This window comes from Esox lucius, chromosome 17, assembly GCF_011004845.1.
Source record: "Esox lucius isolate fEsoLuc1 chromosome 17, fEsoLuc1.pri, whole genome shotgun sequence".
Taxonomy (NCBI): Eukaryota; Metazoa; Chordata; class Actinopteri; order Esociformes; family Esocidae; genus Esox; species Esox lucius.
The window spans coordinates 34,804,599-34,824,957 of NC_047585.1; the positions used below are offsets into that span (position 1 = coordinate 34,804,599).

Sequence of the window (20,359 nt, forward strand, 5' to 3'; positions counted from 1 at the left end):
TCAGCTAATTCTTTAACATAATGAACTCATTTCCCAAGTTAGATTCAATATATTCAGGTTTCAGTGTGTCAGTTAGGTCTACCATGTAAAAAAAAAGACTATGTGCATTAAAACAATTGATGTCATGTTAATAGAGCTGTTTAAATTCCCCTAGTCCTATTGTCCAGTGTGAAACTGATTCGGCGTGTGTTTAAAATTGGTGACAGGGGACACAAAAGAGAGGGTTACAACAGGCAGCAGTAGTTAGGTACGTGCGCAAATGTCACACTCCTACAGACAGTCTTACCTTTACTTTGCTACTGTACAGTATTTGGCCAGTGTGGATAGGTAGGCTGCATAAAGCTGCTAGCACAGTAACAGGTAGAGGGAAAGGTTAACAGAAACCTGACTGTGACAGGCCCACGGTGGGAGAGGAATCAGGAGTCATCACTCGCTGTCACAGCAGTTGTTTTCCAACACACAACCGGCTCCAGTCTGAGGTGTTCAGGCAATTCTCCCTGACACCTCAGACGTGTCACAAAAACAACACTTGCGTACATTGTTAAAGCCGAATGCCGTAGAAGGATTTAAAAGATCACTCCAAAGGCTAACAGGTTCACAGCTTAATGACTCACGATCTAATTATCTATCTTTGGGGGTTCAACCTGGATTTTATGTAATGGGCCGTCTGTCATTAGTTTGTCAGCACGGTGGATGTTTTTATAGGGAGAGAGGAGAGAAGACGGATGGCGAAGAGAAAGTTACATGAGGCTGGATCTTTAAACGTCATGTGTGACTGGTTGGTGACGATGAGTGGAGGATGCTGGGCACCTTGTGATACAGCGGCGAGAGGGGCGAACCTGCGGCGCGTGTGTGTTGGTGTGTGTGGCGGCGCAAATGTTTGTTCTGAAAAGCAAGATGTTTAAAAGACTCTGCGGCTGCGGTGTGGCGTGGGTAAATGACGCATGGTGAAACGTAATGGGTGAGAGCTGTCTCTGGATTGGAGAGGGATGAAACCTGAAACTGCCTTCTGATTGGCTGCTCTTAAGCTGCGGCTCGGCATTGGTTAACTTACAGAACTGGGAGATGGGCGCGTCCATCTGCGCAGCGGAGCCCCCCTTGGAGTTGAGTTTCTGGACCTGGGTAGGGGGCACAGGCTTATGGGACTGACCGGTGGCCCGGTACATGGCCTGGACCCAGAGGATGCGGTCCTGCTCATCATCACTGGCAAATATCACAGTGTCACCCTCCTTCACGGCATTGAAGAACGCCCTTCCACCATCCAGACCTAGAAGACATAGAAGAGTGTGCCTGGTTAGTGTGTGTGTGTGTAAGTCTGTTTGCATGCATCCTTGTCTCTGTGTATGTGTGTGTCTACGTGTTTGTGTATCTGTGCGTCTGTGTGTGTGTGTCTAACCTAACTCAATTATGTGGACAAAAATATCCCCAAACTGTGGTTAAATCAGAGAAATTGGTCTTTGCTTATCCCCAATTTTGAAAAAAAAATGTTGGGGCTTAACTGTTTGGTTTAGGGCAAAAGTTACAATAATGAGCAGGGTTAGAAATAAGGTTAGACAATAGGTTAGGGTCAGGGTTAGGTTTAAGCATTAGGGCTACATTTTGCGATTCAAATTAAGATTAGGGTTGGGGGCAGGAGTAGTAAGAGTATGGTTTGTTAAGGACAGCCATCTTTGGTGTTTGGTGTTTAAATAGCTGTCTGTGTGTGTGTGTGTGTGTGTGTGTTTGTGTTTGTGTGTGTGCATTTGTGTGTCAATGCATGTGTGCGTCTGGGTGTCTACCTGGCTGAGGGTCAGTATAGTCTACAGTGTAACCATCCAGCTGTAGAAGTTCCTGTGGCTCAGACTTCTTCTCCCTGTAGCTGCACATGGCAAATGTGTACTGGCTCACCTACAACAGAGAGGACAGACACCTCACAGCACCTCACAGCATCCATCTGCGCTGAACTGGCGTGACTACTCAGATATAATATTTCAAGAAGGCAATGGAAAAGGTCCTATATGTGTGCAACAACATTCCCTGCAGCCACACATTGTTTGTTATCCATGTTGTGCGCTTTCATTTTAACAGAAATGACATCATATTTGAAAAGCTGATGATGTGCCCACCTGCACCAGGACAAAGAAACGCTTCTTCCATCGCTTCCACACGTTTTTCCCAAAAGCCCACAAATACCTGCCAGAAAACAATGTTTCATGTTCACAGCAATTCACAGCAAGAGTATATGCCCTCCTAAAAGGAAAAGGAAGACTAGATCTGATCACAGGTCATAATTTGACCATGTTCATGGAGTTTTGTGGATGACAATGAATGAGTGAAGTAAGAGTAATTTGTGTTGGCATGGAAGCTAATGCCTATGTTGCATTCCAAAAGTAAAACAATGTTAAGCTGGCAGTACTGATGTGTTGTAAATGTAATGCTGTAATGTCTCTGGAAAAGCCGAATCATTCACAGGTTGTCTCAATAAATTCTAAAGGATGTGGAAACGGTTTGTCAATGGCATAAAATATTTAGTATTATGATTGTGCGTAACTTGCAGAGCGCTCCATGAGAAACCTTAGAGAACTCTTCAGCAGTACCTACCAGTCACCACCAGAGGGTAACAGAGCATTGCACAGGCCGTGAATCCCAAAACCAGGCCTTTGCCCTTAATAACCAGTTCAGAGTGCCCTCCATGGTCACGTGTTACTGATAAAACTCCAGGGTGCCTTGCAAAGATTGGCAAGGGGATCAATAAACACATCAACTTCAGGACAGAGTCGTGTGTTGCAATTCGGTTTTAAATAGTAACACGAGCATGGAATTCAAAGTAGCAAGGCTCTCCTGTTGTTTTATAAGGAATAAACCCAGGCATCAGTTAAGTACTGAATGGTTTCAAGTCTCAAAATCAGACATAGAAGAACATGCCTATCCATTTTGGATTCCACTTTGCTCATGCAGGTTGCATCTTTGCCCTCACTAGAAGTGGCCACTGGTGGGTTTAATACGTTATCAGATGATTTTCAGTCTTAGCTTTGGCACACATATGCAAATGCTGGTGGCGCGCAAAAGGAAGGCGGGGTCCCAACATAGACCAACACTGGAGACCCTCTTCTTCTGTCTTAGCGGTGTCATAAGAATGCATCTTTCTTTTTTACTGTATGTCCTTACTACTGTAATTCACTCAGGACGTTAAGATCGTCTAAATTACTAACATTAATTTAATATGGTTGACCTTGTTTAAAGCAGAATAATTTGTGTGTTGCCGCTTGATTGATTTCCTAGAATGCTATGTTCTGTGACTAATCCATACTTACCCAGAATGCTTCATGTTCTGCGGTTTGTCCATGCGAATGGCCAGTTTGATCTGAAGGTTCTGGTCGGGGCAGGCCTTAGTGAGAGTCATCTTATGGAGCTCTGACGCCTTGGGACTGTTAGGGGTTGGATGAAGAACCACCTGGAGAAAGCAATATTAAAGAAAAGACAAAGTCTGACAATGACAACATCTATGATTTACAAATCTCGTCTTCAGAGGAGCCCAGCCCAAGAACAACAAAAACCTGTCAGGAAACTACAGTGGCTTTGAACAGGGTAACCACATCTGGGAGATAATGTATATGAATGTATAAACAATGCATTATCCGTCCACGTAGCAGGTGTACCAGAGAGATCTAAATCCATCTAGATCCATCCGTCCATCCTTGCAGTTTGTGAGCCAGTCAGTATTCAGCACCACGACTCAGCATTCTCCCTCGAAACACTCAATTAATTTTCACGAGCTTTCATTAAATCTTAATCCTTCTCTGGCACGCTGACCCCGGCGTGCTGGCGTGCTGGTGTTGCCGGTGGCTCAGCCTGTGTGTGTGGCTGTGCAGTCGTATTTAAAAGGCGAAGCCATGCGTCCCCGACTCCGGTCCGCTCAGCTCCACCCTGTCTCCCTGAAGGGTAGGCCTAATCTATCTTTGCTTTGTTAAAGAGCTTCGAGGAAGCCTCGCTGCCTGGCTGGCTGACTAACTGGCAGCCTCTCAGTGGTTGCAACGGGATATCAAAGAGCTCCTGTCAACGCCAAGGTTACTGCCACAAGGTGATGTGTTGCACCTCTCCTCCTCTGGAGTCAGTCAGAGGAGGCCGACTCCCGTCCTCACACCTATAATCTCCTCCTCCCAGCGCAGCCTCAGGCGTCAACCACAAATCAGCCAGGGCCCTTGAAGTGCCCTTTCATAACAAGCAGTCAGCCCTGGACCTTGTCGGGCCCTTTCATAACAAGCAGTCAGCCCTGGACCTTGTCGGGCCCTTTCATAACAAGCGGTCAGCCCTGGCCCTTGTCGGGCCCTTTCATAACAAGCGGTCAGCCCTGGCCCTTGTCGGGCCCTTTCATAACAAGCGGTCAGCCCTGGACCTTGTCGGGCCCTTTCATAACAAGCGGTCAGCCCTGGACCTTATCGGGCCCTTTCATAACAAGCGGTCAGCCCTGGACCTTATCGGGCCCTTTCATAACAAGCGGTCAGCCCTGGACCTTATCGGGCCCTTTCATAACAAGTGGTCAGCCCTGGACCTTGTCGGGCCCTTTCATAACAAGCGGTCAGCCCTGGACCTTATCGGGCCCTTTCATAACAAGTGGTCAGCCCTGGACCTTGTCGGGCCCTTTCATAACAAGCGGTCAGCCCTGGATCTCACAGTCTGGGCTGTCTGTCACATCGTCACATTAATGGCTCCCTCTCTCCTCCAGAGGAAGTACAGTGACAGGAGGAGTAAAGCGGTTGATTAAGAAATATCCGCATGGCTTACCTGTCTTAGAATTGCATTATTAATATGCGACTTGGTTAAAAGTCAGTCAGTTATCAAAGTCCAGAAAGGGCAGTTTAAACCAGAGGATGTGAGGTCTCCTCTGCGTGGCACGGCAGCTCTCCGTCCTCTCCGACGCTCCGCCTCGCCGGTGTACTAACCACTGGCAGGAGAGTGATGGCAGCAGCCCGAGGACACACCGGTTTCCCATCACTCATCAGTTGTGTATGCATGTTTGTTTCTCCACAGCGCCCCACAGACTGTTGCTTGTTCTGCTCTCAGATGTGAGGTGCTGTAACTCCGTTTTTTGGCAAAGCACAAAAAGAACCTTTTTGATCGTTATTCCTTCTTTTGGTTTTTCCTTCTTTTGAGCCTCACTTTTACGCTCTCGCTGGACTCGCGCATCACAGAGTAGGCGGTTGGGGATGTCCCAGTATTGGGTTTGGAAACCATTCCTGATTCAGCCCACATACAGAACTGCGCTGAATAACCACCCGGCGGTGTAGATGAGATTGGTCCGTCCTGTGTGCCCACTGGGAATGGCTGAAAAAGGCAGCACACCTCCTCAATATCACCACCGGCCTTTCAAGACTGTTTAAGCCAGAGAGGAGAGGCACACTAAATCAGATGGGAATTATAGAAAGAACCAAGACTTAAAGTGCTGGCAGTGTTTCATCATCATCATCAGTCACGTAAAATAAGGACAGACCCACCCAATAGCAGAGGGGGCACTGTCTACTCATACCAGCTACAGTATACCTGATGTGGGCTCTGAACGGGAACACTTTCTATTTCCCATGTTATAGAATGTATCTACTAAAACAGAGCTCAGCGTGTATCTGACTGGGACCACCTGGGTTTCTATTACAACAACAGGTGAAATGTATTGTCCAGGGTGGAGGTTTAAATCAATACAAACATGCGAGAGAAGAATGGGGAGTAAAAATGAGACAGAGAAATATGATAGAGAGAGAAGTTGAGGAAAGAGGGGAGCGAGGGGAGCGATAAAGAGTGGAACAGAGAAAAGGAATGGTCACAATTGAGATGATTGTGGGATGAGGACCGAAAGCAACGTGGAGAGACGCTCCATGTAGAGGAAAGTCTCGGCAATCACCGCACCACAACAGAACCAGAGACAAGAGCTGCATTTCCTGAAAAATGTCGAGAATATAACACATTTACAGAGTATAGTTTTTCCATACGGTTCGGCCACTATTCACGATCTTTAGGACTCTTCTGATAAGAATGGGTCATGCCTCCTTCTGGAGGAGGATGCAGAGATGTCTGAATTGGTAGCACACCACATTACTGCCGTACGCGAGATAAAAACGACAGACCTACAAATCTGGCGTACGCCTTTGCAAATGTCTACATGCCGTATCTATTATCGTATTATCGTATTATTCATAGCATTATGTGAATGATGCTGTATTGTGAATGTACATGCGTATCCAAAGCGCAGGTCATGTGTACAGGGCACTGGCACATCTTGGCACCCCAACAATTTGCATTGAGGTGTAGCTGAGATGTAGACGGAGATGTAGGGTTTTACCCTGCCCAGCTCTTTGTCCTCCAGGGCCAGCACTCCAGTGCTCTCTGTGAAGAGTTTCACCTTGACGGCAGGGAGAGGGTGTGTGGTTGTGAAGTCTCCCTGGGTCCCCCAGCTGAAACACACAAAGCACACACACTTCAGAGGCATGTAACACTCCGCACGCTCCGGCACGACACAGCCATCAGGGGGCGGAAGCAACGTGAATGCCGAGGCCACGATTAAACACCGGCTCATATATAACCTGTCCCCAGCAAGGTGAGGTTTGCTTGAGGTGACATTTGTGCTCGTTAAAACTAAGATGATCTATGCATCTTGAAGTTTGGAAGTGACTTCACCATTCTTTCCCAGGTTGGGTTCTAGTTCTAATCTTCATTGGATTGAATCCCACCATTACTTAACACATGCCAAGCCAAAAAGCTACTTAAAATCCATCTTTTCCCCTTGTTTCCATGTATCTCTCTCTCTCTCTCTCTCTCGCTGTATGTTTGCAGACTATTTTCCTCTCACCCACAGGTCTCAGAAAGAGTGAGAGGTGATAACCCCAATCTGGGGCAGTGTGAGCAATTCACTGCTGGCTTATGAGTCAGAGCAAAACAAGCAGCTAACACTTTATTTGTCATGGTTGCAACTGAACCTGTAGAGAGTGGGCTGGGAAGAAGGAGGAGCTATGAAATGCATTGTCTGGTCCTCGTCACACCAACCGTGTGCCAAAACATTTACATTTATTCCAGAGGAGATGGAGTGAGACTGAGTGGGAGACCAGCACACCAAGCGCCCTGTGCAGACAAGCACAGCCTGAGGGATCACTACCAGTTACACAGAGACAACACAAACACATTCACCAAGATGTGTGTATATGTGTATGTATGTGTATATATATATATATATATATATATATATATATATATATATATATATATATATATATATATATATATAAATATAAATATATATATACACTCACCTAAAGGATTATTAGGAACACCATACTAATACTGTGTTTGACCCTCTTTCGCCTTCAGAACTGCTTTAATTCTACATGGCATTGATTCAACAAGGTGCTGAAAGCATTATTAAATGTTGGCCCATATTGATAAGATAGCATCTTGCAGTTGATGGAGATTTGTGGGATGCACATCCAGGGCACGAAGCTCCCGTTCCACCACATCCCAAAGATGCTCTATTGGGTTCAGATCTGGTGACTGTGGGGGCCATTTCAGTACAGTGAACTCATTGTCATGTTCAAGAAACCAATTTGAAATGATTCGAGCTTTGTGACATGGTGCATTATCCTGCTGGAAGTAGCCATCAGAGGATGGGTACATGGTGGTCATAAAGGGAAGGACATGGTCAGAAACAATGCTCAGGTAGGCCGTGGCATTTAAACGATGCCCAATTGGCACTAAGGGGCCTAAAGTGTGCCAAGAAAACATCCCCCACACCATTACACCACCACCACCAGCCTGCACAGTGGCAACAAGGCATGATGGATCCATGTTCTCATTCTGTTTACACCAAATTCTGACTCTACCATCTGAATGGTAGAGACTCATCAGACCAGGCAACATTCTTCCAGTCTTCAACTGTCCAATTGTAGCCTCTTTTTCCTATTTGTAGTGGAGATGAGTGGTACCCGGTGGGGTCTTCTGCTGTTGTAGCCCATCCGCCTCAAGGCTGTGCGTGTTGTGGCTTCACAAATGCTTTGCTGCATACCTCGGTTGTAACCAGTGGTTATTTCAGTCAAAGTTGCTCTTCTATCAGCTTGAATCAGTCGGCCCATTCTCCTCTGACCTCTAGCATCAACAAGGCACTTTCGCCCACAGGACTGCCGCATACTGGATGTTTTTCCCTTTTCACACCATTCTTTGTAAAACCCTAGAAATGGTTGTGCGTGAAAATCCCAGTAACTGAGCAGATGGTGAAATACTCAGACCGGCCCGTCTGGCACCAACCACCATGCCACGCTCAAAATTGCTTAAATCACCTTTCTTTCCCATTCTGACATTCTGTTTGGAGTTCAGGAGATTGTCTTGACCAGGACCACACCCCTAAATGCATTGAAGCAACTGCCATGTGATTGGTTGATTAGATAATTGCATTAATGAGAGATTGAACAGGTGTTCCTAATAATCCTTTAGGTGAGTGTATATACATTATATACAGCTCTGGAAAAATTAAGAGACCACTGTACCTTTTTTCTTTCCTCACTCAAAACCTTCCTTTTCAACTTTTTTGGAAAGGAAAGAAAAAGGTGCAGTGGTCTCTTAATTCTTTCCGGAGCTGTATATATATACAGGTGTGGTATATGACCATGAGGAGGTGTGTTACATGACCATGAGGAGGAGTGGTACTTGACCATGAGGAGGTATGGTATATGACCATGAGGAGGTGTGGTATATGACCATGACGAGGTGTGGTACAGTTTATTGCCATGAGGAGGTATGGTATATGACCATGAGGAGGTGTGGTACAGTTTATTGCCATGAGGAGGTATGGTATATGACCATGAGGAGGTGTGGTACAGTTTATTGCCATGAGAAGGTATGGTATATGACCACAAGGAGGTTTGGTATATGACCATCATATAAAGCTGGGATTAAATCCAGTGAAGATTAGAATAAGAACACAACACAACAAATTCCCCAAAACCCATGATATGGTTTATTGGTCTTATATACCGGGAGCCAATGCAGTTAGATCAGTAAAAGGTGAGGTGATGTCATACCCGTGTTATACTGTCTCTACATCTGCTGTATCACATCTTTCATCCAATCAACATTCAGGATTCAAACACCGGTGTTATAAACACATATATGCTATGTACTAACAAGTACAGTAACTAGGAGTTATTGTGTCTTTAATATTGATGTTACTGCATGTGATGTTCTCATCAGAGGGAAAGAAAGGCAGAACTTGGCAGAGCAAGCAGTGTGAGGCTGCATGTTCTAAATGTCTGTTTGTGACTGACTGTGTGTTTGTTCTAAATGTCTGTGTCTGAGTGGCTGTGTGTGTTCTAAAGGTCTGTGTCTGAGTGGCTGTGTGTGTTCTAAAGGTCTGTGTCTGAGTGGCTGTGTGTGTGTTCTAAAGGTCTGTGTCTGAGTGGCTGTGTGTGTGTTCCAAAGGTCTGTGTCTGAGTGGCTGTGTGTGTGTTCTAAAGGTCTGTGTCTGATTGGCTGTGTGTGTGTTCTAAATGTCTGTGTCTGAGTAGCTGTGTGTGTGTTCTAAAGGTCTGTGTCTGAGTGGCTGTGTGTGTGTTCTAAAGGTCTGTGTCTGAGTGGCTGTGTGTGTGTTCTAAATGTCTGTGTCTGAGTAGCTGTGTGTGGTTTCACCTGCTGTGGGTGTGCATCTACGTGAGCTGCATCTGTGAGTGTCGATGTGAGTGTAGGCAGGAAGGGGACTAGGGACCACAGCATCACCGTCCATGACAACACCATCCACCACCACCGGGCTCATCTCATCACTGGTATCTCATCTCATCACTGAGATCTCATCTCATCACTGAGATCTCATCTCATCACTGGGATATCATCTCATCACTGGGATATTATTTCACACTGGGAATGTGGATGGAATTCTATTTCACAACTGGACCTTTATTTTATTTTTATTGATCATTTATCGAGTATGGATTTTCAAACAATAAGAATTATGGCAATGCTGTAGCTAGTATCTTCAGGGAGCATACAGTTGAACCTAGATAAGTCAGGACATGTCTCATCCTGTACAGAGAGGTTTGAAATGTCAGTTTGAGCAAGGCCACTGGAGAAAGTCTCTTTGTGTTTGTGTCTCAGATTGCAGTTCTACATCAGTCACCAGAAAAAGGCTGACGAGACACTGGCCTGTGTCAGTGGTGCCAGGCAGCTCGGCTGTGGTCAAAAAGATGCTACTATTTGTATCTAATCTGTTGATGCACACACCTTTGTGATGTTTGAATCCTACGTGGAAGGACACGCTGATTTGTGGATCCAAATAAAACCTTCAGTATGTGTGTGTGTGTGTTAGACTAAAGAGGGAGCCATTACACGATCATGATGGTCGCTGTGCCAATGGAAGCAGCGTCCCTGTGGTGGATTGATGAATTCCATACTGCACACACATACGTTGTATCCATATCTGGCTGAATGACTGGGAGCAGGTCTACAATTAATAACCCGCAATATAAAAGACTAAATAGTCACTGCTGCATAGGACGCTTCCACAACCCTGTGGGACCTATGGACCACAGTCTGGATTTGGTCGTTGTGGTACTGATGTGACCTTGCATCCGTGTGCATTGTTTATCATCAAGATGGGGGTTGCTGACACAAAGGATGTGTCTGTTGTTTCATGTGGAATGCTGGGTTAGCGCTGCCTTCCTGTTTAGAAGGCAAGAGACTGTTGTAGTTATCATGATTGATTTCCTTTCATTTAATAGTGTTACACGCCTCCTACTAGAGCTTTGTGGTATTGTAGACTGCGCAATACGAGGATGTAAATGCAATCGCTGCATGCAATCTAGAGAAACACCAAAGGAACGGTTTAACCTTTCAGTGCTTCGACATCTTATTTCGCGTTAGCCTTGGAAAAGCGTTCGGCTTGTAAGCTGAATTAACGTATATCAATAGTGGTGAAGTTGTTTTTGGTATAGTTAAGATAGTTCAAAAATGTAAATTGTCTTTTCGTTTGGTTGTACTTTGTTAGCCATTTACCTAGCCAGTTAGCAAGCATAACTTCACATTCATCAAACAAACTGATGATGTGTATTTGACAACCGCATATTTCCACTTGGCTCTAACCTAATGTTGATTGAGCGAGTTAATTCTTACTATGTGGTAGGTTGAATTGTTAGCAGAATTGACATGTTAGTTTGGTGATATTTGTATAACATGGAGTCCATCATGCTAGTTTATATAGCAATATGCATATTAATTTTCTGTACTTTTTTGTTTCACAGCGAATTCTTCAGTTTCAAGTTAATTGAAAAGTTGCACCTTTGAAAGTTTATTAAAGACCAGTTGTTAGCTGTCTAGTTTTGTACAGGAACGCAATGCGAGGGCAGAACAGGGTTAATTAAAAAAATATGAATTTAATTAGCAAAGTGCATTTCTCACACCTAAGGCGTAGATTCCACTGTGGATGACTTCACCATTATGCCCGTCAGGTCAGGGTGCTAGCGGTGAATCATGTTTTCATGTGAAGGAGTGTGTACTTGTACCTGTGAGCTCTGTATGTTGCTGTGTGTTTGCAGTGTTTTTCCACTGTGTGTGCCGTGTTGTATTGTATCTGTGTGTGTGCATGTGTGTGGGTGGGTATGTGTGTGATGGTATGCGAGAGATAGGTAGAGAGCTAGCTACAAGTGATTGTAGCAGAACGTGATTCTGGTCATTTCCAGGAGCTGGAGGGGGACTTTTTCCTGCTTCATTGAGATGCTTTGTCCTAATCAGCCTCTTCCCGCCTGGCTGCACTCAACTGGGGTCACATACCGAGGCTGCTCTCCCCTCCTCTCTCCCTCCATCTCTCTCTCTCCTCCTATCCCTTTACCTCTCTCCATTCCATCTCTTTCCCTCTATCTCTCTCCCTCCATCAGTCTAACTCTCTCCCTCCATCTCTCTTCCTCCATCAGTCTAACTCTCTCCCTCCATCTCTCTCCCTCCATCAGTCTAACTCTCTCCCTCCATCTCTCTCCCTCCATCAGTCTAACTCTCTCCCTCCATCTCTCTCCTTCCATCAGTCTCTCTCTCTCACTCCATTTCTCCATTTTCACCCAAGTCTCTGCGTCTCTACTATTTCATCCTTTCCACTCACTCCCCTTTCTTTTTCACTCTACCTCACCTTTCTCTACCCCCACCTCTCCTGTCTCTTACGTTTCAGCCCTTCCTCTCTTCCTCTCTCTTCCTCACAGTCTTTCTCTCACCCTCACTAGCACCTCTTTCCGTCACATTTATTTTCTCTTGGCCTCTGTCTGTCACCCAATAACTTTCTCTTTCATCGTCTGTTCTTCATCTCTCTCTCTCTCTCTCTCTCTCTCCCCCCCTCCCTCTTTCCCACTGTTTGGCCCCTCCCACCACACCCAAACACACACTCTGTATCTCTAATCTCCATCGCATTAGAAAAATGGTACCTGAATCAGTGTCAGGGAAGAAGGCAGGATGACAGGTCCCTGAAATAGCTGATAATCCCACGTGGGACATCACAGGAGAGATGGGCTGGTGTCACTGACATACTGTTACCTAACAGACAGCTTCCTAACACAGCATCACCATCTACCTCTTCACCACCATCACCATCACCCCTTTCATGTTCAGGAAGAGGTAATGAAAGGAGGTAACCACACTGAGCCAATTAAGGTTTTGAACCAAATAGATGTCTTCAGTTAGATGTGTATCTATCTACAGTGGGGAGTACAAGTATTTGATACACTGCCAATTTTGCAGGTTTTCCCACTTACAAAGCATGTAGAGGTCTGTATTTTTATCATAGGTACTCTTCAACTGTGAGTGACGGAATCTAAAACAAAAATCCAGAAAATCAAATTGTATGATTTTTAAGTAATTAATTTGCAATTTATTGCATGACGTAAGTATTTGATACATCAGAAAAGCAAAACTTAATATTTCATACAGAAACCTTTGTTTACAGTTACAGAGATCGTACGTTTCCTGTAGTTCTTGACCAGGTTTGCACACACTGCAGCAGGGATTTTGGCCCACTCTTCCATACAGACCTTCTCCAGATCCTTCAGGTTTTGGGGTCGTCTCTGGGCAATACAGACTTTCAGCTCCCTCCAAAGATGTTCTATTAGTTTCAGGCCTTCAGACCTTGAGATGCTTCTTACGGAGCCACTCCTTAGTTGCCCTGGCTGTGTGTTTCGGGTCGTTGTCATGCTGGATGATCCAGCCACAACCCATCTTCAATGCCCTTACTGAGGGAAGGTGGTTTTTGGCCAAGATCTCGCGATACATGGCCCCATCCATCCTCCCCTCAATACGGTGCAGTCATCCTGTCCCCTTTCCAGAAAAGCATCCTCAAAGAACAATGTTTCCACCTCCATGCATCACGGTTGGGATGGTGTTCTTGGGGTTGTACTCATCCTTCTTCTTCCTCCAAACACGGTGAGTGGAGTTTAGACCAAAAAGCTCTATTTTTGTCTCATCAGACCACATGACCTTCTCCCATTCCTCCTTTGGATCATCCAGATGGTCGTTGGCAAACTTCAGACGTGCCTGTACATGCGCTGCAGTGTTTTAATCCATGACAGTGTAGTGTGTTACTAATGGTTTTCTTACAGACTGTGGCCCCAGGTTGTTGTCTGTTTGATTGAGTGTGTGGACAGGTCTTTTATACAGGTAACGAGTTCAAACAGGTGCAGATAATACAGGTAATGAGTGGAGAACAGGAGGGCTTCTTAAAGAAAAACTAACAGGTCTGTGAGAGCCGGAATTCTTACTGGTTGGTAGGTGATCAAATACTTATGTCATGCAATAAAATGCTAATTAATTATTTAAAAATCATACAATGTGATTTTCTGGATTTTTAGATTCCGTCTCTCACAGTTGAAGTGTACCTATGATAAAAAATTACAGACCTCTACATGCTTTGTAAGTAGGTAAACCTGCAAAATTGGCAGTGTATCAAATACTTGTTCTCCCCACTGTACATGTGGTTACACCTCCAGGTGAAATTCAAAAAAGAAGAACCTTCTTGTAATGTTGATCAGACATCTATAGATTTACCATGGAGAATTTTTCTGTGAGTTTCATTCCGCACCTTAAACAGCTGACTGAATTAAAGCATGAAGTCAAGATGACTGCATTCAGATGAAAAGACAATAATACATGAGTGCATGCATGTTAACCACAGGCAGGTAAAGAGTTCAGGAGAGAGAGGCAGAGATGAAAAGAGACAGAGAAAGAAAGAGACTGCCAGATAGATAGATTTTTTTTGGCATTTATTAAAACAGATATTGCGGTAACTATGGCTATTTTGCCAGCCAACAACCGTTATCCAAAACATTATGTGTCACCGCCCAAGCAGGGACAGAGCAAAAAGAGTGAGAAACAGAGATCAAGCTAAAGAGATGATAGATGAAGGGAGGAGTAAAGACATGAAAAGAAAAAGATAGCAATATCTTACGTTGGCTTGGAGGCCTCAGCCTGGTCTGTCTGCAGTTTCTCCCCTCCTTCCACCTCCATGGTGCAGTACACAATCCGATTAGGAGCCAGAGACTTCAGCCCCACCACCTCCATGATCACCACCTGGAGGTCACACAAAAACAGCAGGGCAAAACCGCCGGTGTGTCTGTGAGATTCAAACTGTAGTAGAAATGACACGAAACACAGCCCGCATCAGGTCTGCACAAGAGTGTTCTGTAACAGGGCACCACTCTGATTGGAACAGAACTCTGTACCTGGTAAAACCACCAACCACCATTTACATTTTGTTGTGTCCTATAAAACAGTCACACTGCCCCTGTTATTCCAAGGCAGAAACTCATATACAGTATAACCTCATAAAAAAGCACATTCATTACTTTAAAAGTCTCTGGTCATCTACAGATACAATATCTCTTTGAACCGTACACAGACTGACAGGAAGACACAAAGACAGAGGCCTACTCAAGCAAACTAAAACCTATTATCATTAAAATGGGAAAAGACAACAGGGGCCAAAAGCCCAATCACTAAATCCAATGACAAAAGCTACAAATCAGGCCAGCCTCTCCAATCTATAAAGCAGCAGTTTCAGTCCTAGCACCATAATCACTGCATCTTCTCTGCACTACAATCAACTGCTGAGGGCTAGTGGTATTAAGCTGCCCATGTAGAATTACACTTCCTTCAGCAACAGAAACAGCTCCTGTGAGTAATCTTATTCTCTTAGATCTTTTGTCATGCCAGGAGTAACTGTGAGATTTTACGGTATTACATTTTACTGGAGTTAAAATTTGTTGCTTTAAATTCACAAAGGAAGTATTATTTTGTTTCGATACATTACCCAGGTCCACCTAGAGATTTGTAATTTTACCCTGGTGTTCGACAATATGTATTCTCTTTCTGGTTGGAGAGATCTGTTTGCAATCTACACTGAGTATATATTCACAAGCATCCCATAGTATGAGCGGGGATCAGTAATGCCTCTTAAACCCCAACAAACGAGAAGGAGGACCATAATCCACGCTAGTAGTTCAAGTGTTTTGAAAATGGGCCCTTTTCTAGAATACAGACACATCTGTCAAGATGTGTATAATGACATTTAAAACATAAAATGACACACACTGGGACTTTGATCTGAAATGTTTCTACATGCTAAAATAATCAATAGACACATGGAAGAGAACAAATCGAGTTTTACGATGAGCCAGATTGACAAATCGTTGTATTCCCAGTGGACAGAGCCATGGTAAAGAAATAGGTAGATATTGTTTATGATGACTTAATAAAGATATCAGCATATGAAAAGATCTGTCTATGAGAGTAACTGTGTAACTGTGCATGTTAATTTCTCTTCAACTGAGTGTATGCCAATAGTCCTGACTTCTTTAATACTGGAAAAACGGGTCAAGTAGGGCTGCACAATTTGGATAAAATTTTGAATTGCGATATCTTTGACAAATACAGCAGTTATGATTTGCGATTTTCAAACATGTGTATAAACAGCGTAGAAAATCTCACTTACAAACAGAGATCTTAGTCTAGATAATGTCCTGAATTAAAACTGAATTAAAACTGAGTTAAAGCACAGTGTTTTTTAGGTGTAACCTGTGTCAAAACACTGAACTATTAATATCGCAATTAAATTTATCGTGCAGCCCTAGTGTCTATGTTAGTCTGGGGGTGATGGTCGGGGTCTGGCAGATGGGATGGCCCTAGCCATCTCTATGTTAGTCTGGGGGTGACGGTCGGGGCCTGGCAGATGAGATGGCCCTAGCCATCTCTATGTTAATCTGGGGGTGATGGTCAGGGCCTGGCAGATGGAAATGGACCTAGCCATCTCTATGTTAGTCTGGGGGTGATGGTCAGGGCCTGGCAGATGGGATGGCCCTAGCCATCTCTATGTTAGTCTGGGGATGATGGTCGGAGCCTGGCAGATGAGATGCCTCGAGGCATCACCGCACTGGTTTGTGGTTTCCCTGCGTTGCCTCTACATGGGGATCCTATTTAAGTTAAGTTTGTCCTCCTCACGCTGTGGATCTTTGTTTGGGCCATAAGCATGCCAGTTCATGGTTGTTGGCTCTCCTTTGTTAGATGTTTTGAAGTGATCGAATAAAGGAATGATCTCTAGCTCGGCTCCTCGTGTCCTGCCTCCTCAAGCATGATACCGAGGCATATCTTATTAAACATAGGGTAATAGTGGATTTGTCATAGTTACGGTAGAGCCTCCAGATTGTCTCGGGCTCCTACCTCTAGAGTGAAGGAGAGCACCACATCCGACTTGGACAGCGTGTTCTCATCTTCCTGACCCATGTCCATGATGGAGGTGTTGTGTCCTTTCTTCAGCTTCTGCAGTTTGAACTCCCCTCCCTTGGACACCGGCATGCTCTCCAGATTGGCCATCAGCTGGTTTACTGACGCCTTCAACTCCTCTATGTACATCTGCTCCATCTCTTTTGACACAAATTTCGGAAACTTTCCACCCTTTGAAGGAGAAAACATCCCAGCAGTGACTAGGTTATATGAGATTTTACTATAAATTATACTATGTACTATAAGTGTTTTTACTACAAGTAGGCATTCATGTACACGTCACCTAGTTGCCCTGAAGATGCATAACACGTTAACTACAAAATGAATATAAATATACACATTATATTGTCAATGTAGATGGGAATTAATGTTTCATGGAACAACACATTTGGCACAGGGTCTGTGTCTTTAGTTCACTGTTGTTTGCTGAGAGCCCAGTGGATGTATCATGCAGTGTGTACTAGTTTATGTGTCACACAGTATAAACTGGTTTGACGTTGACCAACAGGTGGGGTTTACGTCTGACTCTACACAATGTCACCAGACTCACCCTGGCAATCTGATCGGCCATCTGCAGGCGACCATCCAGCTCTCTTCTGATCTGAGCAGCCTGTTCATCCAGGTTGTCCAGCTGAAGGAGAGACACAGGAGAGACAGGTTCATGTGATGTGAGACATACACAGGAGAAAAAGGTTCATGTGATGTGAAACATACACAGGAGAGACAGGTTCATATGATGTGAGACTTACACAGGAGAGACAAGTTCATATGATGTGAGACATACACAGGAGACATAGGACAGACGGGTTCATATGATGTGAGACATATACAGTAGAGACAGGTTAATGTGATGTGAGATACACAGGAGACACAGGAGAGACAAGTTCATATGAAGTGACCCAGACACAGGAAAGACAGGCTCATGTGATGTGAGACTTACACAGGAGGGACCGGCTCACGTGATGTGAGACATAAACAGGAGAGACAGGCTCATGTGATGTGAGACATAAACAGGAGTCACAGGACAGATGGGTTCATATGATGTGAGACATACACAGGAGACAAAGGACAGACGGGTTCATATGATGTGAGACATACATAGGAGACACAGGACAGGCGGGTTCATATGATGTGAGACGTACACAGGAGGGACAGGCTCATGTGATGTGAGATATAAACAGGAGAGATACATAAACAGGAGAGCCAGGACACTGGTCAAGATATGTTTAATCTCACTGAGCCTTTCCTGGTTAAATAAAGGGTTAATTAAAAAATGTTTAGTTTTTACACCAAACGTTTACCAAATCTAGCTAATATCTAAAAAATACAGTATGTGCACATATGTGCCAGTCTATGCCTACATTCATTTTTATTGGTGAACAGTACCTAATTTTGTTGAGCAATCCATTGTCCAAACGTTCTTTTGTGCAATTCACAAAATTGAAAAAGGCAGAAAATTAATCAATGTATTAATGTAATGACAGTTTAATCACTTTCATTAGTAACAGGTCTCCTGGTGTGCCAGCTGTTCCCAGCTGTAACTGTTATAGAATCACAGTGTTTCCAGTGGCTGGTATCATTCATTGGTAAAAGGTTGTGATGAAATGAGTTTGAGAACTGAAGCACTGTTTTCTCTATGAATAAAGACAAACAAATACATTCTGCTTCATCGGCAGGGTACCAAATGAGAACTGTACTGACCACAGGAGCTCATGTGAATTGCAATCCCCAACATATGAGACTCATCTTTCATAAATATGACACAATGAATATTTCAAATAAAAATGATACATCTCCCGTACATTACTTTAAATAGTGACTATCACTAAAAACTATTTAGACCAGAGTCTGTTTTAAAAGGTGCCACATAGTAGATCTTGGTTAAACTGATCGCAAATCAGCAGTCTTTGTGAATACTGGCTTTGTCCCCACTCTCTCACTTTACACTGAAAGTAAATGACTTGATTAATAAATATATTGGCAACTCCCACAAGACATTGCCTCCACAAATCCAATTACTGTAGATTTTTCAAGGGAAGAGGTAAATGAGTGCATACTTCAGGACAAAGGAGAGATTATTTAGACATACACCATGGGCCCCGGAGGCCATCACCACCGAGCTGGGTAATCAATACATTCTCCATTATGCCCTCTATATAGCCAAGGGTCACAGGGTTAAAGGTCAACATGTTTATCTGCTCTGATCTCAGGATGGGGGATTGGATTCACACTACGTAAATAAAAACTGTGTTGCTAATTGAGAAAAACCTAGATTTTTGGCATAGTTACAGTATTCCAGACACAGGTTACCCTTACAGAAGTTCTGGACAATAAAGCTCTACAAATGGAAAATCTCCACTGAAGTAGTAATCAGTAACAGCCCAGAGGTTCTAGACTAAAACTGGATTTCGATTGGATTTTAGCTCACCATGTAACTTTTTTAGCAACCTGTATCCGTTCCTGTCTGCTGTTGGTCGTAGGACTAACATTCTGATAAAGAATGAGTAATATGAATTGCTGACTGATGTTGAGTAAATGAACAAAACCAACCAAATGTCAATGTTGCGCGCCCACACGTTTCATTCAACTTCTGGTCTGCTTCTTGCAACTGCGTGGCTCTTGTACACAGAGACAAATATGAAATCGGGATGCAACTGAGATGAGGCGAAAAAGAGCAGTCCCATTTCTTTGATTAGTAGGTAGAGAGAGAATGAAACACTTACCGTATACAGTAGATAGCGACAGTACATAGTAAAAGTACAAGCCTAACCCTATATGGATATACTCATCCCATAGAATACACAGTATATGTCCCTTTGAAGGGCAGCTAGAATATCAAAGGAGATATGGTATGCCTATGGTATATAGACAACAGCCATCCATCAGGAGTCTGGCAGCCTTTTAGAAAAGCCACCATGTTAGAGCCTTTATTCTAGAAATGTTGGTGTTCCAACAATACAAGAGAACCTCTATCAATTCCCTTTGAAAAGACCAGTTGAGGAGAAAGTGGTGCTCGCTGAACATTCATAGTCTCTATATGTCTCTGACAGACTATAAGGAATAATGTCTCCCTAAACAATAATCTCTCTGGAGGCCCATCCATACTGGCCTTGATGTCCACTGTAGATAAATGTATTGTGCCACCATCAGCAAGTAACTGTTCCCAAGACAATTACCCCCTCCCCCGCCTTCTCTCTAAATATCACTCTCCCCCCCTCTCCTTGTCCCCCACCATATACCGGCCTGTCCCTCTTCTTGGATCCTGTCATAGCTGCGTGTGTCTGAAACGTTGTGACATGTGTACCACCCACTCACTCTCTGTGGAGTCCACAGCAACGTGACGGCTTAGCCAGGTTCAGCCCTCAAGTCATGTCACACAGGCAGAGTACTTTCACCCGCCCACTCACTCACACACACACACAGACACACACTCCAAACCAACCACTAACTCCCAGCACTGACGCACCTCCACAAGGACAACCGCATGACGCCCCAGATAACTACACAGTGATCTACAGCTGGTACTACACACTGAAGAACTACACAGTGATCTACAGATGGTACATAGTGATCTATAGCTGGTACTACACACTGATGAACTACA

At 44.1% G+C, this 20,359-nt stretch overlaps 1 protein-coding gene across 10 annotated transcripts in view; it reads right to left on the bottom strand.

Annotated features, from left to right (window-relative positions):
* The window catches only part of LOC105016910 (calcium-dependent secretion activator 1), a 101,856-nt gene that overhangs the window by 28,600 nt on the left and 52,897 nt on the right, over positions 1-20,359 (bottom strand). For all 10 annotated transcript variants that reach the window (XM_020055513.2, XM_034287351.1, XM_020055515.2 and 7 more), the window contains exons 4-11: positions 17,306-17,386; positions 16,693-16,926; positions 14,426-14,547; positions 6,314-6,425; positions 3,294-3,433; positions 2,106-2,172; positions 1,779-1,887; positions 1,055-1,267 (exon numbers count right to left, since the gene is read on the bottom strand). In XM_020055513.2, the coding sequence (XP_019911072.1) occupies positions 1,055-1,267; positions 1,779-1,887; positions 2,106-2,172; positions 3,294-3,433; positions 6,314-6,425; positions 14,426-14,547; positions 16,693-16,926; positions 17,306-17,386 (1,078 nt within the window). The remainder of the gene's footprint in view (positions 1-1,054; positions 1,268-1,778; positions 1,888-2,105; positions 2,173-3,293; positions 3,434-6,313; positions 6,426-14,425; positions 14,548-16,692; positions 16,927-17,305; positions 17,387-20,359) is intronic.